This window comes from Citrus clementina, unplaced genomic scaffold (assembly GCF_000493195.1).
Source record: "Citrus clementina cultivar Clemenules unplaced genomic scaffold, Citrus_clementina_v1.0 scaffold_2, whole genome shotgun sequence".
Classification (NCBI taxonomy): domain Eukaryota; kingdom Viridiplantae; phylum Streptophyta; class Magnoliopsida; order Sapindales; family Rutaceae; genus Citrus; species Citrus x clementina.
The window spans coordinates 24,273,648-24,297,700 of record NW_006262688.1 but is presented as its reverse complement, the minus strand read 5'-3'; the positions used below and the strand labels follow the sequence as shown (position 1 = coordinate 24,297,700).

The 24,053-nt window shown below is 33.3% G+C and overlaps 3 protein-coding genes across 5 annotated transcripts; 2 read left to right on the top strand and 1 right to left on the bottom strand.

The window, feature by feature from the left end:
- The first annotated feature begins 315 nt into the window (after window positions 1-315).
- On the top strand, window positions 316-4,090 carry LOC18052194 (putative protein FAR1-RELATED SEQUENCE 10). 3 transcript variants are annotated; one of them, XM_006447740.2, is made up of 4 exons: window positions 316-531; window positions 1,379-2,585; window positions 2,662-3,105; window positions 3,188-4,090. In XM_006447740.2, exons 2-4 carry the CDS (start codon window positions 1,557-1,559, stop codon window positions 3,785-3,787), a joined length of 2,073 nt encoding a protein of 690 aa, XP_006447803.1. In that variant the 5' UTR covers window positions 316-531; window positions 1,379-1,556; the 3' UTR covers window positions 3,788-4,090. The 3 variants fall into 3 exon arrangements, with proteins under 3 accessions (XP_006447803.1, XP_024047442.1, XP_006447802.1); XM_024191674.1 differs by lacking the exon at window positions 316-531 and adding an exon at window positions 631-704; XM_006447739.2 differs by lacking the exon at window positions 316-531 and having other exon boundaries at window positions 958-2,585.
- A 2,348-nt stretch (window positions 4,091-6,438) lies between these two features.
- Window positions 6,439-7,329, bottom strand: LOC18052193. The gene has a single exon (XM_006447738.2). It carries the CDS (start codon window positions 7,179-7,181, stop codon window positions 6,570-6,572), a length of 612 nt encoding a protein of 203 aa, XP_006447801.1. The 5' UTR covers window positions 7,182-7,329; the 3' UTR covers window positions 6,439-6,569.
- Window positions 7,330-11,405: 4,076 nt separating this feature from the next.
- Window positions 11,406-16,124, top strand: LOC112100794 (glucose-6-phosphate 1-dehydrogenase, chloroplastic-like). The gene is made up of 10 exons (XM_024190618.1): window positions 11,406-11,803; window positions 12,233-12,420; window positions 12,528-12,622; window positions 12,711-12,825; window positions 13,777-13,982; window positions 14,052-14,201; window positions 14,295-14,415; window positions 14,645-14,874; window positions 14,980-15,180; window positions 15,584-16,124. Exons 1-10 carry the CDS (start codon window positions 11,602-11,604, stop codon window positions 15,834-15,836), a joined length of 1,761 nt encoding a protein of 586 aa, XP_024046386.1. The 5' UTR covers window positions 11,406-11,601; the 3' UTR covers window positions 15,837-16,124.
- Window positions 16,125-24,053: the final 7,929 nt, after the last annotated feature.

Below are 24,053 nucleotides of genomic sequence, written 5' to 3'. Positions count from 1 at the left end.
GAAGGATTCTTCTTTCCCTTTTGCATCTTATGATGGTTCATGCAAGACTAGATGAAACTGAATCTTGCTGTACAGAGAATTCCTTGAGGTTGATACATTTGTATGATTGTATCGATCACTGCTTGGTCACTAAGGAATGTATTAGGATTTGGTGCAGTTTTCTCATAGCCTTAAAACAATTAAACAATTATTGCATATAAAAACCGGGTTCTGGCCCTGGGTCGGACTCGACCCGTAACCCGAACCCGGCTTTGTTGACTTACACCAGTTAAATTTTAAAAAAAAAAAAAAAATTGCGTAGATGAAAAACGATGAACTACCAAAGCAAAAGCAAAAGAGGAATATGATGTGAAGTTAAATTCAAACACCCATAAACTTAATTTTCAGTGGTGATAATGATCTCATCTCTCAGAATGTATTTTGGGTCTTTACATTAAGTATATTGAGAAACACTTGCTGGTAGCTTTAGCAACGCCACGTGTGAAAGTGGAATTACTTTTTAAAGTAATTTTTGTTGCAGTAATTTTACTGGTACGTGCCATTTTCCTAATACTTATTTCTCGTCCAAGTTCGTATTTTAATTCATTTTTTTGTGATTATAAGTATCTGATATGAACTGGGTCTATTTTGTTTTTACTTAAATTTTACATTATGTGACGGTTCGTGGTTAGTCTCTGCTTTTTAATTCTGATCATCAATCAATCGTAAGCTAATATAGAAGTATTTTACATGAATTGGGCTGTATTGTTGTTGGTGTTGTTGTTGTTGTTGTTGTTGTTATTTTTGGTTGGGGTAATTCTAGTGAGTAGTATATGCTGTGATATGAAAGCACATAACCCAAAATTTGAATTCTTTATATCAATATAGTTTCTTCATCTCAAGCTAAATTTAATTTAGCATTTTTCTTATTTTTCTTTGTTTTTTCGTTATATAATTCTTTACTTGAATTATGTTTGTTTTCAGCTTCTTTCTTTTATTGTGATTTGAACCACATTGTTTGAGAAAATCTGAAAACTTCTGTTGGTGATTGACTAGTGCATAACAGGTTTCCTTTCTTTCGTGGTCTAGGAGATTTTCAAGTGCTTGTAATTGATAGAATTTCAACTGTGAATAAGTGAATTCTTGATAGGAATTCCCCCCCACCCCCAATGATATTAGATTTAATATAAGCTTAATTGGTTGCTAAGAAGATTAGGGAAAGAATAAAAGAAACTTTTTTTTAAAGCTCAATAGTATGGTATTAATTGTTTCAGTTTTCCAATTATATAAAAAAAAGCTTTATTCTAGTTTGATATTGTGGGGATTAGTTCAGTTGAAAGGTATTCGAGTTCTGGGTAATGAATATCCTAATATTTATTACTGCTTTCTATTTCTGCAGCAACCAAGTTGGGTGTTATATTTCCTCAATTAGATAAAATTACTTTCATTTGAGTAGTTGTTGCCATCGATGTATCTTAGAGTCTCAACAACGCTTCTTTTCTTCTCCTGCTTTCCATCAACAATGAAGTGGAGCATTAGGATTTAGAGTTGGGATATTTTTTGCATTTTTGGCAGAAATGGCAATGAAGCCACCGACTAACATCTGGATTCGACGACAGCAGTGCCCATGTGGAGATTGGAAGTGTTACATCAAGTATGAAGGAGATGATCAGGCATCAACGAGCTCTCAGCAAGAAAAGACTGAGACAACATCATCCTTGTTATCATCAGAGGTTGTTTTCACGCCTTACGTGGGTCAAATATTTAAAAGTGATGACGAGGCTTTTGAATATTACAGCAATTTTGCAAGGAAGAACGGATTTTCAATTAGAAAAGCACGTTCGACCGAAAGCCAAAATTTAGGGATTTATAGGAGAGATTTTGTTTGTTATCGTTCTGGATTTAACCAACCAAGAAAAAAGGCCAACGTAGAGCACCCCAGAGACCGAAAATCAGTACGTTGTGGATGTGATGCCAAACTCTATTTGACGAAGGAAATTGTTGATGGCGTCACTCAATGGTATGTTTCACAATTTAGTAATGTTCATAACCATGAATTATTGGAAGATGACCAAGTACGTATGCTTCCTGCATATCGGAAGATACAGGAGGCTGATCAAGAGCGCATTCTTTTACTCTCAAAAGCTGGGTTTCCTGTGAACCGGATAGTGAAGGTTTTGGAACTAGAAAAGGGAGTTCAACCTGGGCAGTTGCCTTTTATAGAGAAGGATGTGAGGAACTTTGTTCGCACTTGTAAGAAGACAGTTCAGGAAAATGATGCTTTGCTTACTGAGAAAAGAGAGAATGATACCCTAGAACTTTTTGAGGCCTGCAAGAATATGGCAGAGAGGGATGTGGATTTTGTTTATGACTATACAACCGATGAAAATGAGAAGGTTGAAAATATTGCCTGGTCATTTGGAGACTCCATTCGTGCATATACACTGTTTGGCGATGTGGTTACTTTTGACACCAGTTATCGCTCTATCACTTACGGATTGCTCCTAGGAGTGTGGTTTGGTATGGATAATCATGGCAAGGCAATTTTCTTTGGTTGTGTGTTGCTGCAAGATGAAAGCACTCATTCTTTCGCATGGGCTTTACAGGTTTGTGGATTCAAATTCTTGTAAAAATCTGCATCAATCTTCATATAACTTTTTATGATTTTCTTCCTTTGAACAGACTTTTGTCCGCTTTATGAGAGGGAGACATCCACAGACAATTCTAACAGATATAGATTTGGGACTTAGAGACAGTATAGCAAGGGAATTGCCAAATACCAAACATGTTGTATGTATATGGCATATTCTTTCCAAATTATCCAGTTGGTTCTCTTCTCTGCTGGGATCACAGTATGAAGAATTTAAAGCTGAGTTTGATATGTTGTGCCGTTTGGAGAGTGTAGAGGATTTTGAGCATCAGTGGAATCACTTTGTTGCTCGTTTTGGTCTTGTTTCAGACAAGCATGTCGCTTTACTCTTCTCATATCGAGCATTCTGGCTTTTTTCCTATATTAGAGGTTACTTTCTGGCTCGTATGATGACAGTGGAGTTTTCTCAATCCGTGGACACGTTCTTTAAGAAAATCTTGAGTGAGCAAACATGTTTGCAAGTATTCTTTGAGCAGGTATGTTGGTGATAAGTCTTTTGTTATTTCTAATTTTTGCATTTTTGATATATGTTCTGAATTTTGTTTGCAATCTTGGCAGGTATGTGCTGCTGCCTTTGGAAATTCAACTAGAGAAGGGGTGCAGTATGTGCATATCAAAACATGCATGCCTATTGAGGAACATGCACGAAGCATTCTTACACCTTATGCCTTCCGTGTTTTACAACATGAAATTGTGCTTTCTACACAGTATGCAACGACTGAAATGACAAATGGGTCCTATCTGGTGCGACATTACAAAAAAATGGACGGAGAGTATCTTGTGATTTGGATACCTGAAGATGAGCAAATTCATTGTTCGTGTAAGGAATTTGAACATTCTGGAATTTTATGTCGACATTCTCTTGGAGTACTGGTAGTGAAGAACTACTTTCAACTCCCAGAAAAATATCTACTGCTTCGTTGGCGACTCGAAAATTCCTTAGTTACAATGGAAGATCCAAATCCACAAAGCAGTAGTGATGAATGTGCTCAAGCCTTTCATTCTCTTGCTGCAGCTCTATTGACAGAGTCAATGATCTCCAAGGAGCGTTTTAGTTATGTTCATAAAGAACTTACTGGGCTTCTTGATCATGTCAGAAATATGCCAGAGACTAATGAGTTTGTTGTGAATATGCCAGCTCATAATGCCAGTGACTAATGAGTTTATTGAGAATATGCCAGCTAGGAATGCCAGTGAACCTTAGGTTTGGCAAAATAGTGAATGGTGGCTAAAGTAACTGCACTTGGAAACCATTTTAGGGACATATAGAAGCTTGAAGAATGGAGAGGTATTGAAGGCATACAACAAGATAAGTAATTACTAATGTGAATAAGCTTTCACTTCCATTTTGGCAAACATGATAGGCTAATACCAAATACAGATATATATATATATTTTTCATATTGTTCTTCACAGGCCATCATTGATTTTCTAAGGATTTTTGTACTTCAATTTACTGTATTTATTTTTATTCTTTACCAAATGCTTACAAGAAAAATTATGAAAACTGGTCATTGGCTCATTGGATCGAGTAAGATAGAAGGCTTTCTTGAGATGGAAGTGGGATGGTGTTGTTTTGGTTCCTGAAACTTTACGTTGATTTTCAATAATAGTTTCAGTCTTTACTGATGTTAGGTATATGTGAATATAAGGAATTCTTGTAAAGCTATCTTTTTCATTAGCATATTATTCCACACGTTTTATTTACATTTACCTTCCAACTGCTACCTGTATTAAAAGCATTAAAAACGGTTGTCTGCAAAAATTTTTGAGAGTAATTTACAGTGTTAGAAAATATGTGCTTTACCAAAAGCAAAGTGCAGCCATAAATGTTGATCTTGACTTGATTACTATTTCTGAAATGTATTAGCTGAGAACAGGAATTGATTTTAAAATCAGGAATATGTACTTTCTTCAGATGCATCTCACTGTTAAATGTCAGTTTATCTTGTATTTGAAGAAGAGGATCCTTGTGATATATTATTTGCTTTGCCATGGTGATATGTATTAGTTAAATATCCATGACCTTGAGTGTTCCATGGCTTTATTTTATTCTTTTTGGAATGAGAACATTTATTTTTTTCTCGCGGACAGTTTTCCCATTTTAGAGATAAAATGAACAATTTCACTAGTTGCTGTATCTCACTGTATAAGAATAAAATCCTGAGGACTGGATGCCATAACCAGTTACAATATCTTTTCTGATCAGAGAGTATTTGATCAAGCTTCTATACTTAAACAACACTCTGTCCAGCTTTTTAGGTTGTGGGGTCATTTGGTGGGGGCAGCTCATTACCGTTCAATTCCTGTCTTCGGCCGTGTCTTGCACTCTTGCTGTAAATCTTATTGATTTGAGCGTGTGTTTGGGTGTAAGGAAACCTAAGGAAGTGGAGACTATTGTTCAATGTCATTGTGTTTATCTCATGTTGTCTTCTGTCCTAGTTTTATCATCATCTCTCATTCTCTTTTAAATCATAGCGTGTGCGTGTGCGTGTGGGCATGCATGCATTTTCACTCTCTTCTTGTTCATTGACTTGGAAAATTTTGCAATGTCCTGAAGCTTTTAATGATGGGGCCTCAAGAACTTATCAATTTCATGAGTGATAAGTGATTCCTGTTTGTTAAATAGTGGGGTTTGTTTGTACCATCTGTCAAATATTCGAGAGCAAGATTGCCGCGCAGCTCATTATGTTGTCAAACACGCTGTTTTAAGATGGTGAGAATCTCAAATATCAGTTTGAAGTTGGACCTTTGTGCTTGTTAAGATGCCTTGAAAAAGTGATTTATGTATAGTCTGGGGAGCTCATCTTGTAAACCTAAAGATATTGGAATATCTTTAGTTTTGTTTAGAATTGAAGTGTTATAATTTTAAACTATAATTATTGTAAAAAAAATTTATAATTATAAAATAAAAATTAATAATACATAATAAATATAAATTTTAAATAATAATTTTTAAAAAAAATTATTAAAGATATAGTAAATTTTTTATCATATAAATAAAAAATTATATCAAAATAATTTATAAATTATAACAATTAATATTTATTAAATATTTTAATACTTTAATTTTTAAATTATAACTATTTAATTTCAATCCTAAATGCACTCAAAAGTCTGATTGGTTGGGGTGTTGTATCTTTGCGCCCAATACAAAACCTTGAAAAGTGACTGTAGTTGATGAGCACTTTGTTTCAAAAGCTAAAAAAATCTTGAGTGACAGATATGACTTGGCGGTGATCACTAGAGAACTAAACTTAGCCACCAAGGGGAAGACTTGGTAACTGTCTGTCAAAAGAAGAGGGTCCCACGTGTCTGAAACTTGTCCCAATTTATTGTGTGAGCAAGCTGGCAAATTGAATTAATCTATGTATACTAGTATTATCTTCCAAAAGACTTAGAACTTTTGAAGTCAAGTAAAAGCAGCTCTGCTCAGGATCACAATCACATGCAAAATGCAAGATAAAAGACTTTTCCACATTTGTTAAAAGATAATATCATATACATCTTCATCTTCATCCTCATCCTCATCCTCATCCTCAACTTCATTTTCATATTCATTCATATTTGTATTTATGTTTTGTATCTATATTGGTTAAACTTCTTGGTATCTTAAAGGAGAAATTTGGGACAAGTTTCCAAAAAGTGCAATTGAATTTTGGTTATAGACTTGGTGAGCTAGTACTTTGAACCTAACTTACGGCACATTGATTAGTATGGCTTAGCCCCGTCAATTGGGTCATTAATTTGATTTATTACAAGGTTAAATAAGCTTTCCAAAGTCCAAACACGTAATTGCTTACTGTGAATATTGAACAGAACTTGTAAATGCATTAATTGGAGAGTTAAATTTCTACATACACCCCAAAAAAAAATTGGAAATATAAAAAATAGAACTCCAAACTAATCTAATTAGATTATTAACTTTTGGTCACTAATATTACACCATGATCAGCTGTTGAGCTTCAAATTTGATACCTTCTTTCATCTTTCTGATAAATTCATCACATTTCTTGTTTAATTCCTCTGTGGTAAGCAACCCAATTCCTCCTTCTCGATCTTCGTCAGTGATCAGTATCTCACACTCTTGTTCTTGTGCTTCTTCTTCATCACCATCAACTTGTGCAACTGGGACAACATTTTCGTCAGCTACCACAACACAAGACCGTTTTTCTGGTTGTGCTTCTGCAACTTCCATGTCAACTTTTTCCTCTGATAATTTGACTACTTGCTGCTCACTCTGTTTTTCCTTGATGGCATTTTTGGCATTAACAAGATCAGTCTCCTTCTCCTCTGGTGATTTGTTGATGACACCAGAGTTCTTGACAATGAAAACTAAAATTCCATTGCAAAGCAAGAACATATAGTTCTTGTCAATGCTAAAGCCACTGAATAATTTGAGAGCAGCAGAAATCAGTGAAGAGTATGAAACAACGATGGAAAAGATTGAAACTGGGAGCAAGAACTTGGTTGCCATCTTGATAAAGAAAGATTTGTGACTAAATTTGCTCAAAATTGGTTGATGATGATTCATTGCCTTGATATATTCCATTTTGGAATTGTAAAAAAACTGCAGCAAAGGCTCTTCTTTGTGATAGAAAAGTTTACAAGTGGATGAGAGAGGTCTTGTTTTGTGTGAGATTGGCTTTGCAATGAGCTAATGTGAATGTGATATGGATGGGTGGGTGCTTATAAAGCTTGAGCAACTTTACTGTTTTGTAAATGGGTTTTAATTAGCTTGATATTAATTGCCCTTGTTTAACAAAACAAAGATTTTATAATTTTGATTAGTTTAGGCATAGACTAAGACTCAAAGTCAGTCAACTACCCTTTTTGATAAGACCATACTTTTGTATTTGTATGTGACTGCCACCATGACTTGGGTCAATTAATGAATAAAACTCAGTCTTCCCACGCGAAATTTCTTTGGTTTCATACTAGAGTTGAATTATTATTATTTTGTTATAATCATAAAAACAAAAAAAAAACAAAAAAATCGATTTGTAATTTTGTTATTAGTGCAGATTGCCGAATGTGTATTCGGATATGAAAATAGGCCAAATTGGCTTCAAAGAGAGTCATTTAAAATTTAATTGCACTTAATCGACCCATTACTTAGCTAATTCTCTCTGATTAATAGGTCCATTTAATTGGTTGTTTCATATTTGAAAATGTTTTTTTCCCCCCTTCTATGAATGATAGATACTTTTAAGTTAGCATTATTAGGGTAGGCTTGTATAGGACAACCAATATTTTCATGGCTTAAATTTCTTGATGGTTGGCTTTTAATTTTGTTTTTGTGGTAGGCATGCCTCTTGTTCGAATGTCTTTATCTTTCCATTAATTGAAATTTAATCAAATTCATGAATCATCCCATCAAATCACTAACATTCAAGAATTGACTTGGTTTTTTTTTTTTTTTAAAAATCTAAAATCTAAACCATATCACATTTCTACATAAGCTAAAGACTTCTAGGCCAACCACAAATACTGAAAATTGACTCATTCTTCATTTCCTATTCGCTTTAAGTAATTTTTTTTTTCACTGCATCTTTTTTTTTTAAAATTCTGGTGAGTAGCGAGTGCAATAATAAAATAATGGTAAAAAGTAATAAAGATGAAAAATGAAGATGGTAAATGAACAGCTGTATTGCAGTAGTCGTTGACCAAATTCTGCTGCGTCAAAATTGGGCACTGAGGCCTCAATGGATTCACTATATTGAACCCAATTAATACTATAACGACTTGTTTAACAACCATCCATTAAATGAGTTAATAATAGAATATAAAATTATTCCACCTAATTTATGCATAAATTTGAGGGGAAAAAAAAAATTAAACTGAGATACTACCTTGCCCTTAACTAAAACTTGATTTAGAAAGGCAAAAGACAATAATAGCTTTGAGTCATTTGAAATTGGGTATAGGATCTGGACATTTCATTGGGAAAGCAATAGTTAGAAAATTGGACTGAGTTTTTAAAAGCTTTCAATAAGAATGGACAACGAAGTTCCACCAGCAGCAACTGATTAAAGTATGAAGACAATTATCAATCAATATAGAAAGCAACCCACCAACTGATTCTTCTTCAACCAAGCTTACCATTTGTCACATGTTAATATGTGATTCATTTTCTTTTTATTTATTTGGAAATGACAATTTGACTGAGTGAGCAATTCTTCATCTGACCACAATTTTTCCTTTTTATTTGGTTAGTTGTTACAGAAACTAACCAAATTTGAAGAGGTTCATGCAAATGCAACTGGTATAAAATACAAATCCAATCTTTGTATTGGACCGTCCAATTAGGCCGAGGCACCCAAAACTTGATTTAGACTAATAACTGCAAGAGTGCAGCTCTAATTCACCTCTCAAAAATTTTATTCCCTGAAATACTCCAATTTAATTTATAAAGTATTGAACTATAAATCAAAATAAATCATTTTGTTACTAAGTTTCATCCTATAAAGAATATCCTTTTAGAGTTTTATTTATAAATGCGTAAAAATTCTAAAGCCTTAAATTATTTTTATCTTGTTGCCTAATTTCTACTTTCAAAATTCTAAATTCTTAAAAATTTCTCAAAAAAATTCAATTAAAATTTCAAATATAAATATAAATTATGAAATGAGGTGGGCATGAAAAAATTATTAAAAGAATAATTTATGTAAGTGTTTAATTGAATTTTCATTCAAAATAAAAAAAAGAATTAAATTACTTTTAGTTATTTTGGAAATTCCAGTTAAAGAGGGCTTTACTAGAAATGTGCAGGGGTCTCAAAAGGCCTACTATAAATAGAAATCCAAACTTCTGTCGAAGCCCAGCAATGTTAATTCACTGTAAAATGGCTGGCCCAAAGTTCCGAAGATAATAAGTCAGAGAGAAAATCGTCCATATGAATTAACACGTGTCCTCAACTTCAATCAACTATGAAAAATTACCAATTCATTAAAATGAGAAATTACGTTGCAAAGAAGGTAGCTCACCGTGCGCATGTATACGTTGTGTAAACAGTATTGTGAAAAAAATTATATATAATTATCCACAAATTTGTATACGGACAAAAGTTGAGTTTCTTTTTTCTTTGTAAAATAGCTTTGATTAATTCTGCCATGACTCAATCTCAGGCCTTACTAGTACAGTGGGATAGCCATAACTTAATAGTTAAAGTAATAAAATATTAGGTAAACATCTATTAATGTAGTTAAGAAGTTGTATTGATTTGATTTAACATTTGTGCGCTAAAAAAACATATAATACTTTTATTATTTTTGTCAAAATTTTTATTCAAAAATTATATTTTTATTTCATACACTAATAATTATATTTACAATACACTAATAATTTTTATTTTATAGTCGCAACCTTTTTTCTCAACATCAAACAAGCTATTTATTGATACAAAAGGGAAGTTAAAAGCAATTAATTTATATACCAGTAAGCCAAATTTATTTACATAGTGTTATAATTAGAGGAATTTATTTTAAATTTTCCAATAAGAATTTCGGCACTTTATTTGAAAACTAGAACGTTGTTATGACATATTGTATATCATTACATTATAACTTGACATTTTTTTCATACTTTATTAAAGCATGAGAACCCTTACCTTTAGATAGCCAATGGATTGGGCAGCATGCGGTTCGATAAAAGTACGACATGAATCTGTACAGTACGGCACGGTACAAGCACGTTTTGGTAGGCATGCGGCACGTCACGACACGCATGTGGGGTGGATTGGGCTGAGCTGAGAATCTCAGGTATGTGACCTTAAAAACACAGCATGATCAGATATGGGCTACAACATGGTACGTGAAAAAAACGTACAATAAGTATGTGTTCACTTTTTAGTGAAAGTAAACTTAAAATTATATGATTTTATAAATAATTTGAAATTGAATTGTTTAATATATTTTATTAGCGTAAGTTTTTTTTAAAATTCATTTAATTCTTAATTTTAAATAATACTCTAATTATTTATGTTTATAATTTAATTAATGAATAGATGATATCATGACTTTAATAAATAACATTATAAATATCATAATTTTATAAAATGTATGTATTAATGTTATTATAGATAATGATATATGATTCTATGCAGGTCCAAGTTAAAAATCTAGTTAACCTTTGAGAAGAATTTATTATTATTGTTCTTATTGTTGCTGTTAAGTATTAAAAAAAATTTATAATATCGTGGGATCTAACTTAATAATTAATATTGTATTTTTTATTATTATTAGTTTATTATTATTGAATAAAAATTTGAGTTTTAAACTTTTTATTCTATTGTATTTGACTAAAGACATATAGACCCAAACACAAAAAAAAAAAAAACAAACTTAAAAAAAGTATGCCAACAGTTTGGCATGTCTTCTTAAAAAATTAAAAAAAAAAAACAAAAAGATTGTCGTGCTTTTTTCTTAGGTACGACCCACAACACGATAAGGTACGTATGGACACGGTATGCATGAACACGGCATGTGTACCGAGTCTAAACCTAGGAAAAAAAAATTAAACACAACGTAACACAACACTACCTGCATGGACCTTCCTTTGGCCGTTGGCCATCTCTACCTTTGCCGAATAAACACATTCACAAATTAAACCATTCAGTTACGTAAGAACCATCCAGTCTCTACTCTCTCGTACAAGTTAATAGTATTGATATAACTTTTGGGGAAATATTTTTTGTTCTGCTAGGCTGACTTGTAAACTTAAAATTTATAAATTAGAAAAGAATAAAGAATAAAGAAAAATTCTTGACCTCACATAACAGATTTGTTCGGTACATGAAAAGTAACTTCAGCGACGGTGGCCTCTTCAGCAATAGAAAAGGCCACTTGCATTTGAAAATTTTGTTTTCTGGATACAATCTTTATCAATATCTGTAACACAAACCATAAACGTAGTCCATATACACACGCTTGTTCAGTCTTTTAACTTCTTCACTCCTCTTGATCCATAACTGCATGGCTACTGCACATTTGAGTCCTTGCTCTTCTTCATCGAAGCATTACAAGACGCAACTCTTTAGCGACTTCATTGTTGTCCCAAGAAAATCTTGTTTCTCCACTTGGGTATCTCAAGTTCAGTCAAGAATCCATGCTAGAAAGCATTTTCAGCTCAAATCCTCTAATGGGCATCCTCTTAATGCTGTTTCTTTGCAAGATAGTGAGTTACTGGTTCCTCTACTGTAGTCCTTTGAATTTTGTAAATAAAAATGGACATTGTTATTATTTTTTGCTTTCAGGTTCTTTTCTTTTTTATGGGGTTTATCGTCAGTTATGGTGTATGCAATGTGTAGCTCACCAAATTCTTTTGTTGTTTACGCCGAATCAGTATCTGAGGGTTTTAATTCTCAGTCAATTGCTTATTCATAAACTGTGTCCAAAATGAATTTCTTATCTAAAAAAAAGATTTTTCCTTTTTTTGATAATTACCAAATGAATTTGTATATGAAGAAAATTTCTTTTTGGAAAGAGAGTTTATCAAATTGTAGGCTCATCGATATAATCACAATCATATGCAATGATTAGATTTTGTCTTCAGTATATCAGTTTGTTTCTAATTGCTGATTTCTAGCTGCAATTTTGATTTTAGGTTTAGCTGGAAAACCTCTGGCCAACGATCATTCCGAGCCTCAAGAGATAGAGGCCTCCGTTACTGCATCATCTGAAAAAGTGGGTTCTACACTCAGCATAACAGTTGTTGGAGCCTCAGGAGACCTTGCAAAGAAGAAGATTTTTCCTGCACTTTTCGCCCTATACTATGAAGACTGTCTACCTGAGGTTCTATGCTTTGTTGCTTCACTAATTTCACTTTTTCAACATGCCGTGATGAATGTTCAATAGCTGATAAGTGTTCATTTTGTTTTCCATTTATCATCCTTATGCAGGATTTTACAGTTTTTGGTTATGCTCGGACTAAATTGACTGATGAGGAGCTGAGGAACATGATTAGCAAAACTTTAACTTGTAGAATTGATAAGAAGTATGTAATTTTCTGAAACCCTCACATGTACTTTTTAGCAGACTATGCACTGAGTTTTGTGTATAGTAATAGTTGAGGGAACTTACAGGGAAAATTGTGAAGACAAAATGGATCAGTTCTTGAAGAGATGCTTTTACCATTCCGGTCTGTACAGCTCTGAGGAGCATTTTGCAGAATTAGACAGCAGATTGAAAGAGAAAGAGGTAACTAATTACTTCTTTACCTTTAAGAAATTTGTAGTTTTATAGGAACTCCGGAGTCATAGATTCTACTAATGCATGTCCAACTAGTAATTTGTAAGGGTTGATTTTATCATCTTTATTACATGACAAATTAGCCTTGTGAACGGATACTTAAGCCTTGAGATACAATAAAATATTACAGGGAAGGCAAGAGATGTTGATATCAAATTTTGGCTTCAACAAGCAGATTTATATTTGTGGGAAAGTGGTACTCTGCTAATCGATGTTAATTGCCGTCTATCCATTGATGACTCTGATCTCATTTTGTAATGGAGAAACTGTCGGGGGCCTGGCATTATTGCCAGCAAGAAACCTCTGACGCGTGAATCAGATTAAAGGGCTTTAATATTAATTTCAAACAATAAAGTATAATAAAATGCTCTTAATTCAACTCACAGATTAATGGTGTAGTTGAATAAATCCTCCTTTCCTTCATTAAAAGTCCCTTTATTTAGAGTTTTCCCTTTATGAATTACTTCACCTGCAATTTTTGGTAGCAGTGGAGCCATTGCATCCTTGAACTAACGGAACATTTCATTAACCATCTATTGGTGGGATTTTGTTTCCGTGCCCCTTTGATATCATGGGGTATTAAATGGTTATTTAATTGCAGTGAAGTTTTCCATACTCCCTAATTCTAGGAGGAGGGTAATAGGGAGAAGGTGTAGGTAAAATCCTGTTAGTAAATGTAAGTCTCTGGTAAATGTATTGAATCCAAATAAAAACTATTACTAGGTTCGTGAGGAGTTCTGCTCTGCAATGGACCAAGTAACTGACATATTTCTTATTGTTCCACTAATTGTAAAATAGATTCATGTTTAGGAAGCTAGTTACTAGCTCCCTGTGTGAAATTTGGTGTTTGTTTATTTTAGTTTTATTTTTTTAACCCAATGTAAGAAAATGGAATTTTAGGCTGGAAAGCTATCGAACAGGTTGTTTTACTTATCAATACCTCCAAACATTTTTGTGGATGTGGCGAAATGTGCTAGCCTTAGAGCTTCATCAGCAACTGGTTGGACAAGAGTCATTGTTGAAAAACCATTTGGTCGGGACTCTGAGTCTTCTGGCGAGTTAACTAGAAGTTTGAAGCAGTATCTAAGGGAGGATCAAATATTCAGGTTTGTCTCTCATTTGCTTCCTTAAAGAAAGATGCGTGATGATGTTTGACTCTATTGATATCTTTTCAGGATTGACCATTACTTGGGTAAGGAGTTGGTTGAGAATCTATCAGTGCTTCGATTCTCCAATCTTGTTTTCGAGCCTCTATGGTCCAGGAATTACATCCGCAATGTACAATTTATATTTTCTGAAGATTTTGGTACAGAGGGACGAGGGGGGTGAGTCGTATATGTTGCCTGAAGATATTGTTATTATACTAGAAGTTGTTTCAGACACCCAGATCAGCTGATTTTATTGGTAAATTTTTCCAGTTATTTTGATAACTATGGAATCATACGAGATATAATGCAAAATCATCTCTTGCAAATACTGGCATTATTTGCAATGGAGACTCCCGTCAGCTTAGATGCGGAAGACATTAGAAATGAAAAGGTAATTCGGTCTTCCTTTCTTCTACAAATTTTACGAACCGGAATTGTGGTCTCCTGTTCTTCTTTGTGTACCATTTCTATGATTGCTAGAGATCCTATTTTAAGGTATAGCCACACACCACCATCACCACCAAAGAAGAATCAAATCCCACGGTGGGTTATGGAAATGCTACACTCCTTGCTATTGTTTTAAGTTAATCATTGACTTTGTTGTGTGTGGCTTCATTCAGGTGAAGGTTCTTAGATCAATGCAACCGCTTCTGCTTGAAAATGTAATTGTTGGCCAATACAAGGGCCACAACAAGGGTAGTAAATCATATCCTGCATATACTGATGACCCAACTGTGCCAAAGGGTAGTCTCACGCCAACATTTGCTGCGGCTGCTCTTTTTATCAACAATGCAAGATGGGATGGGGTTCCTTTCCTGATGAAAGCAGGCAAAGCGCTCCATACCAAACGGTAGGCAGTATTTCTTCCCTTTTCATGAGGATCTATTATTTCACTATATATTGTAGAATATGCTTAACTGGTTGACTTGAGAATGTTGTGTCAATGAAACTTCAGTGCAGAGATCAGAGTTCAGTTCAGACATGTCCCTGGAAACCTGTACAAGCGGAATTTTGGAACTGACTTAGACAAGGCTACAAATGAGCTTGTGCTCCGACTCCAGCCTGATGAAGCTATATACCTGAAGATCAACAACAAAGTTCCTGGTCTTGGAATGAGATTGGATCGCAGTGACCTTAATTTGCTTTATCGATCAAGGTAAGAGACTATTTAGACAGTTACCTACAAATGATACTTGCAATCTTAACTATGTAATATATAACCTAGAATACTCAATTATGGAGTGGGACTGTGAGCATCAATTTCATAAAATCTTCTCAAGCGATAAGCCTTGGGACGTCTTTATTCATGTTTCGTAATTATTTTGTAGCACATGTAACCATTGAATTCTTTAATGTTTTATTTTAAAAGAATTTGTATAAAATCCTGATTAATATTAACAGTAAGGGGACTCTATTAATCTCATGTCCTGGCCATTTTACCTTAGTAACATCCATCTGCAGACCTGGCCAAATTGTGGAGCAATTGTGCATCTGTATTATCTTTCGTTCTTCTTCTGGTTTTGGAGAGCATTACTTTAATCTTTAGTTTTGATGTGAAGGTATCCAACAGAAATACCAGATGCATATGAGAGGCTGGTCTTAGATGCAATAGAAGGTGAACGGAGGTTGTTTATTCGGAGTGATGAGCTTGATGCTGCCTGGGCGTTGTTTACACCATTACTGAAGGAACTTGAAGAGAAGAAGATTGTTCCAGAGCTCTATCCTTATGGTAGCCGAGGACCAGTTGGAGCACATTATCTTGCTGCCAAGTACAATGTCCGATGGGGAGATCTTAGTGGAGAGGATTCATGAATGGCCAAAAACTTGGGTTATTTTACATACTTATTCACCATAAACCCATGACAGGGCTGGTTATCTGAACAACACAGCAGTTCTCATTCCGGTGCCTGATAATTTGTGCTATGGCGCAATATTCCTTGACCTACATGGTACCGAGGATTGAATTCTTATGGATGATGTATCATTTGGAAGGTTGAATGATTTGATTTTGATTGTAAGTTGGTGATCAGTGTAAACAGGTGAATAATAATAGGCATATAAAAGGAAATTTAAGATTTGTGAATAAATGAACTTTGGATCTTTGCAAACTGTCAGGATTTAAATAATAAGTTGATATATTTGCAGATTCTGGAACTGAGTGAGCCATGAGAGGTTTCTGAGAATATAATCGACTTCTTAAGACAGGTGAATTTCTATATTCGGCATTTATTCATACTGTCATACTTTGAAAGTAAATCATAAAATTGTAAGCTCTTGACAAGATATTTTAGGTAGTCCTGGAGCACAGACACCACAAATTTTAAATTCGGCTTGCATAAATTCTGGGATGATGTGGTAGTAGCTAGCTAAGCCAAAAGAGCTTTTCGACTAAATAAAACTGGTTGCTTTACGCCATTGCCAAAATGCACTTTTAGCAAAGCTGTAAGCATACAGAGCCGGTGCCACTCTGTCTTTTCACCCTCCTTTGTTATTTTATTTAGTACTCTTATGAGCATATCAGAACCAAATTTGAGTGATTTTAGTATATGTTTTACGTGCCTGTCATATCAATGATTTATGTATTAATTGATGTTTGATCAGCCACATGGTGATTGTTTGGCAAAAAATTACATACAAACGTTTTTTAGATTAATGACTAGTATGGTAACGTTTTAGTTTTTAAAATAATTACTATTAGTTGTGATATAGAAATAATTAGTTGTAAAAAAATTAGTCAAACGCTTGGTAAATTTTATTTTTAAAGGTGTTTTGTGAATTAGTTAAAGTAGTAATTTATATTTGGTAAATCTCATTTTTAAATTTCTGTATGAATACAAATGACTTAATTAGACATAAAGTTATAAAATTTTGTTTACCCGTGCATTTAGTTTATAATAATATGTGTATATACTAATATTTTATGTGCATATAGAATAATTCGTAACTAAAACAAATTAACCGTATTTATTTTTTTATCTCAATATAATTCAAAATAATAATAATTTCTTTAAAATGTAATGATTTTATTTTCTAATTGAATAAAAGATAATTTTGGATTTTTATAACATATATTAGGATATGTATGAAATTGTTTAAGTATAAAACTGATTATCAAAACCAAATTTTGAAAGGCTACTCTTTGTCAAAGGATAAGGTGATTTTCTCGAAAATGATTTTTAAACAAATTTATCAAATATCAAAATTAATTTTTAACTTTTTAAAATCACCTTTAAATATCTCAAAAATAATTTCAAATGGCCTCTAAGTGTGAAATCATAATAATAGCATGATAATATAAAGAGATTTACTGAAATTGGAAGAAAAAGAAAAATTTCTACATGATTTTAAAGGCTTTACAAAGTAATTCATAAAATAAATAAATAAATAAAAGCTAATTAATTACATTATGTGCGTATGTCTCCTCCTCCATCCACTACTTTCCGGGTGCAGTCGAAAAGTCTTTATAAGCCATTCATACTTTCTTGTGCAGAAGATGTGCCCAAGTACTACTCCTATTATTGTCCCACTTGCATACCCTGCTAGAACTATCTTCCAGCCAAATGCGAGTACAGATTCTGAGGGTGGATCATCTTCTGCTGGTGAGGCCTCAGAGTTTCCGCATTTTCTAGACAAAGGTTCTCCACACAATCCTGGATTTCCAGCAAACCAATCATTTGTGAATGTGCTGAACTGCGTCCCTTGTGGTATTGCTCCCCTAAGATGGTTGTGTGACACATCAAAGAATGCAAGGGATGTGAGCTCTGCTAGTTGCTGAGGAATTTGTCCTGTGAGCTTGTTACTAGAGAGGTCTAATGACTCCATGACCGTTAGGTTACTCAAAGTTAATGGAATGTACCCTCGGAGATTGTTGTTGGAAAGGTTAAGAGTCCGAAGCCCCTTTAAACTGGCGATTGATGCTGGAATCTCTCCAACAAAATTGTTGTCGGAGAGAATAATTGCTGTGATCAAATTTGACAGCTTGGGATATTCTATCTCTATGCCTTTGTTACTCATTATTAGTGAGTAATCAGCATAACCATAGTAGGTAAACCCAAGTACATCATACGGCATGAGTTCAACCTGCAAATATGTTAGCTTACTTGCTTTGATATCCTTCATGGCATTCCAACAGTGGAAGTGCTTTGACGGAAGATTACCTGTAAACCTGTTGTGAGAGAGATCGATGATGCGCAGCTTGGGAAACTCAAAACCTGTTTGAGGTTCCTCTATTTCTCCATGAAAGTTGTTGAATTTCAAAATGAGAACCTCTAGCTCTGGAAGAGTTCCCAACCAAGAAGGGAAGACATCGGTGATTTGGTTATCCCCAAGATTAAGAAATTTTAGCTTCACACAATTGGCTAGAGATTTAGGTACTCTTCCTTGCAATGAATTGTCGCTAAAATCAATCATCATCAGATTTGTTCCGTTCATGAAGGTTTTAGGGATGATTCCATAAAAGTTGTTAGCTTGCAGTTTTAGCGCTGACAACTCAACACTGAAATTACCCAAACATTCTGGGAGCATGCCACTTAAGTTGTTGTAAGACAAATCAAGAGCGTGAAGACCATTCAAACTGCATATTTGGATTGGAATTTCCCCTGTCAACTGATTGTTTGAAACTATATAGGAATAGATTGACACTGATGACGGAACTGGGAGCGGTCCTTGGAGCTTATTAAACCCAAGGTCTAAAGTATTCATTTTAGACCATGGAAGAACAAAGAGATCCTGTCCGAATCCCGACAATAGGTTGTCAGAAAAGTTCAAATATTCCAAACTCTTTGTGCTAACATTTAACAACCATTGGGGTACTTGGCCAGCTATCTTGTTGGAGGAAAGATCCAGAGAAGCTAATTCATCTTGGTTGTGCAAAAAATATGGGAACTCGCTAATGTTGCATGACCTGAATCCTATTACAGTGAACTTTGGCAAATTAGTACTGACATTGGTTTCAGTGAGCAATGAAAACTTGTTTGACGAGAGAACTAATGATGTTAAAGATTTCAAGTTAAGAAGGAACATGTTTAGATCCACTATGCCACTCAAATTGTTGTAGGAAAGGTCAAACGCTTGAAGATTCCTTAGCTCAAAGATAGAGTTAGGAACAGAGCCTTCCAATTGATTCTCCGCCAAACGCAGAATCTGCAATTGGGTTAGCTTTCTAACTTCAACTGGAATATGGCCAGTCAGTCGATTATTATGTAAGTACAGAGTTGATAATTTGTTCAGGTTCATAAAGCAAAAGGGGATTGGACCAGTTAATTGGTTATGAGCCAAATTTATTTGAGTAAGTTGTGTTAGATTCGAGAGCAGACATAAGATCCCACCAGTTATTTTGCTCCCTGAAAGGTCCAAATAAGCGAGTTGGTTAAGTTTGGGGATCCAAGACAACGAATAAGAGTTTTGTTCAGAAAAATTTGTCACAGAAATTGTTAAAGAATTCATCTGTGTAAGGTTACCAAGTGAATCCGGAACTTTGCCAGAGAAGTTGCATGAAATGATCTCTAGCGTTTTCAAAGAAGAAAGTTTTCCCAAGGAAGCAGGCAACTCACCTGAAAAATCATTACCAGAAAGGTATAGATGGTTGAGTTTAGTAAGATTACCAAGTGAAAGAGGAAGTTTCCCTGAAAATGAGCAACCTCTAATACCCAAGGAATATAAGGATTCAAGATTTTCTATTGAATCTGGAATCTTACCTGAAAATCTTGTATTTGAAAGTCTCAAATCTACAAGGACACTGCTATTATGAAATTCTGGCAAATACCCGGTGAGATAGTGATTGTACGTCAGAGTGAGAAATGCAAGTTCGGGTAACTGGAAAATCTCTGCAGGGAATTCACCTTGCAATAGGCAATCAGTGAGAGATAAGAAAAACAAAGATGATAGATTTGCCAATGCATGAGGAACTGTAGAAGCAATATTGACTTGTCCAAGGTGAAGTACTTTCAGGTTGGCTAACTTGTCAGCTAGATTTGCTAGACTCGGGTTTTGGAGCTTCAAATGAAAATTATTAAATGATAGATCAAGACTCTCCAACTTGGAGAGCTCCAGCAACTCTGCTGGTATTTAACCAGAAAACGAAGAATTAGAGAGAGATAGAGCTGTTAGTCTTGACAGATTCTTGATGTCTGAAGGAATTTCAGAAAAATTGAAGTGGTTATTGGACAGAACAAGCCATTCCAGATGGACAAGTTGAAAGAGGCTGCTGCTAGAGTTGATAGAACCATAGAGGCAACTGCTTGTGAGATCAAGCCTGATCACATGACCAGTGTCTTCGTTGCATTTGATGCCGTCCCATAAGCAGCAGTCGCTATTTTCTTCTTCCTGGCTCCATGATGCAACCTTGGGATAAGCTGAAGGATAATCATCAAAAGAACACTGAACGACAGTAAGGCTTTGCTTGAATTGCAGCAAGGCAGAACGCTCGTCATCCTGGCAGAGTGGCTGCAAGCCAGTAAGCGTGTGCTGAAACATTGAGAGCAGAAGAAGTATGTGCATTAAAGTGAAGGAAAATGAGAATAACCCCATAATTTCTTATTAAACACAATTCCTTTTAAAACTTTCTATGATAGGAAGGCTGGAGGATTTTGTTTGGAGGGTCAGGCATAGAATTGAGATGTTTTTATAGGCGGCGCCAAATGTGATGTTGCTGGGATTAATTCACAATCAATTCTTCTTTTAGGATTAAAAAATTTTAGGTTCTTTCTTTGTGTCGTATTCTTCCTATTCGGCCATTGACCATGCTTTTGTCTATACTATCAAAAGGAGCTAGCATCAACCCAAATGGCTTTTGAGAATTGATCCCCCCTAACTTGGTTGGAACAAAATTATTATACGTACAAAGGTTGCTTAAAATAAATAAATATGGGATTGTGCTGGGCATCTATCAACCACATGGCATTCTTTTAAGTAAATTTTAGGTTCTTTCTATGAGCTGTATCTAGAGAATTGGAAGGAAAAAAAAACGTTGGTTTGTGGATGCGGAAGTTTAGAGAGCCATTGCCATGGGTTCAAAATAAAGCTAGGCACGAAAATGGTCCATTTTTGTTAGTATAATTCTGTGAATTTGGCAAAATCGATTTATACAAACACATGAAAACAAACGCTTGGTCCAAAACATCATATAAATTAAGAAAAAAAGTTAGGGAAATTATCTCGACACCACCTTTATTTTGTTGTATATATATTTAACCAACACAAAATTTTGACATGTTCTTTTCATTACCTTTATTTCTAAACTTGTATCAATCGACAACTTTAACACTAAAAATAATCATTTTACTCCTAAATGAATTAAAAGATTATTTTATTCTTGAAAATTTTGAAAAATAAAAAAAATTATATCTACAGGAAAAACCTCTAAATTCAATAAAACAAATAAATCTCAAAATCTTAGATGATAATTTTTAAATGAAATTATAATTATAAAAATATTAACACCTTGTAATTATAATTTTTATTTTATTTTTGTGATTAAATTAAGTATAGGGAAGTTTACAAAAATTAACATGAAGAGAAAAGTTCCCTATAATTATGAAATTATAATTATAAAAAAAAAAACGTTGGTTTGTGGATGCGGGAGTTGGAATAGAGATCCATTGTCATGGGTTCAAAATAAAGCTAGTCACGAAAATGGTCCTTTTTTGTTAGTATAATTCGGTGAATTTGGCAAAATCGATTTGTCCAAACACATGAAAACAAGCGATTGGTCCATAACATCATATAAATTAAGAAAAAAAGTTAGGAAAATGATCTTTGAACCACTTTTATTTTGTCGTATGTATATTTAATCACTAAAAAATTTTAAATTATTTTTTTCACTATCTTATTTCTAAACTTGTATCAATTGATCACTTTTACACTAAAAATAATTATTTTACCCCTAAATGAATTAAAAGATTATTTTATTCTAGAAAATTTTAAAAAATAAAAAAATTATATCTATAGGAATACCTCTAAATTCAATAAAACAAATAAATCTCAAAATCTTAGATGATAATTTTTAAATGAAATTATAATTATAAAAAATTAACACCTTGCAATCATAATTTTTGCTAATTATAATTTCACTTAATTTTTATAATTAAATTAGGTATAGGGAAGTTTACCAAAATTAACATGGAGAGAAAAACTCCCTATAATTATTGTAAACTTCCCTATAATCAATATTAAGAAACTTCTCTATCGAAATTGAATGAAATTATAATTACAAAAAATTAACATAATAATTTTTAAATGAAATTGTAATTATAAAAAAAATTAACATATTGGATTTGAGATTTATTTATTTTATTAAATTCAGGGATATTCTTGTAATTATAATTTTTTATTTTTTAAAATTTTGTATAATAAAATAGTTGTTTAATTCATTTAAGGGTAAAATGATCATTTTATAGTGTCAAAGTAGTTTCTTGATACAAACTTAAAAATAAAAGTGATGTAAAGAACATGTCAAAATTTTGAAGTGATTGGATGTATATATGACAAAACAAAAGTGGTGTAGAGATAATTTCCCAAAAAGTTATATAAATATATTATTGTGGAGGATAAAATTGAAAGATTACATTAAAAAAAAAAAAAGAAAAAGAAAAAGAAAACCAATCCAGCCTTTCTTCCTTGCCGGCTATTAACCATGCTTTTTGTCTACACTGAATTATGATTATCCATGACCCCTAACCACATGGATTCTTTAATTTTAATTGTCAATGGTGTGCACAAGAATTAAGTAATAAGTAAGAGCTGTAGACAATTTATGAAGTTGATCACACACTCTTATTGTGGTACTTCGTCCATAATGTTAACCAGAAATTATCCTAAATCACCACAGTTTTAGTTTAAATTAAGGTTGCTTAGTTTCTTAGAAAATGTTAATAATTACAATAACAAGCAAGCCGAGAGAAAATGGCTTTTCAAATTAACAAAGACAACTGGATGCACTACTATTGCATGCATTGATAAAATGTGCTTTTGGTAATGGAGAGTCAAACATTGATCTTAATTACATCAACTTAATGATTGGGGTTAAAACTTAAAACTTCACCCATTTGCCTAAGCTTTGAAAGCTGGCGCTGCTCTGAAAAAGCAGTAAATATTTTTGCGAAAATTAAGAAAGTTTTATCATCGCGCGGTTGGGAGTGTAGAGTGTGACAAACAAGACAAAGGTACAGTAAATAGTCTCCAATTTCATTTCATTTGACTTATCTAATAGTTAAAAATATTTATTTAATTTCATAATTTTTTTTAATTTAGTGTTGTTTGACTATATTTTGAGTAGAGTTTTTGGGGATAAGTTATTTTACCTTTGTTAATAAAAGTTTAAATTTTATGATTTTGGAAATAGAGGTTGTAAATTTTTTTTTTAAAGAGTTGAACCATCTAAAGTATCATTAATTTATTTAGTAATCTTATTTTATCCTTTCATCATAATTTTAAAAAAATTATCAATTAAAGTAATTTTATAATTTTTTTATAAAAACTCTCATTAACGACCAAACAATTCAAATATTTTTGGTAATTAAGTACTCTTTTCTTTTGGTAATGTAAAAGCTCTAATTAAATAATTTTTATTTAAGAAATTTTATCAAAGAGAGGCTAAACTAAGCAACACTCACGTTTACTATATTTTTACGTTTCAACAACTTGTTAAAGGTATTTCTATTTCAAATTACTTTTGCGCCACTTCTAACTTTGTGATTGAATTTTGACGATAGTTAATGTTTACCAATTATCTTATTGGCACATATTTGATGTCTAATGATTTTATTTTACAGCAGGCACCCGAAGTAAGTTTTTGATGCTTCAAAAACTTAATTCTATCTGCATTGACAGAAAACTCTTTGAGAAATTAATTCGTAATTTTAAGCGATTCTTTAACTGATTTCGGTGTTATTGCCCCATAAAACTAGAGAATATATAAAATGGAAATTATGAAATGTAAAACACAAAAAATTCCCCCACCTTTGTGCCGATGCCAAAATCAGTAGGAGCTGATCATCAGTTATATGATTTTTTTTCGAAATCATATCCTTT

Excerpts from the sequence above, each read along its gene's own strand:
- LOC18052193 (XM_006447738.2), bottom strand. The coding sequence starts at position 7,181 with ATGGAATATATCAAGGCAATGAATCATCATCAACCAATTTTGAGCAAA.
- LOC112100794 (XM_024190618.1), top strand. The coding sequence starts at position 11,602 with ATGGCTACTGCACATTTGAGTCCTTGCTCTTCTTCATCGAAGCATTAC. Across the intron at positions 12,623-12,710 it reads ACTTGTAGAATTGATAAGAA|GGAAAATTGTGAAGACAAAA; the intron begins GTATGTAATTTT and ends GGGAACTTACAG. Across the intron at positions 14,875-14,979 it reads AAAGCGCTCCATACCAAACG|TGCAGAGATCAGAGTTCAGT; the intron begins GTAGGCAGTATT and ends ATGAAACTTCAG.
- LOC18052194 (XM_006447740.2), top strand. The coding sequence starts at position 1,557 with ATGGCAATGAAGCCACCGACTAACATCTGGATTCGACGACAGCAGTGC. Across the intron at positions 2,586-2,661 it reads CTTTCGCATGGGCTTTACAG|ACTTTTGTCCGCTTTATGAG; the intron begins GTTTGTGGATTC and ends TCCTTTGAACAG. Across the intron at positions 3,106-3,187 it reads TGCAAGTATTCTTTGAGCAG|GTATGTGCTGCTGCCTTTGG; the intron begins GTATGTTGGTGA and ends CAATCTTGGCAG.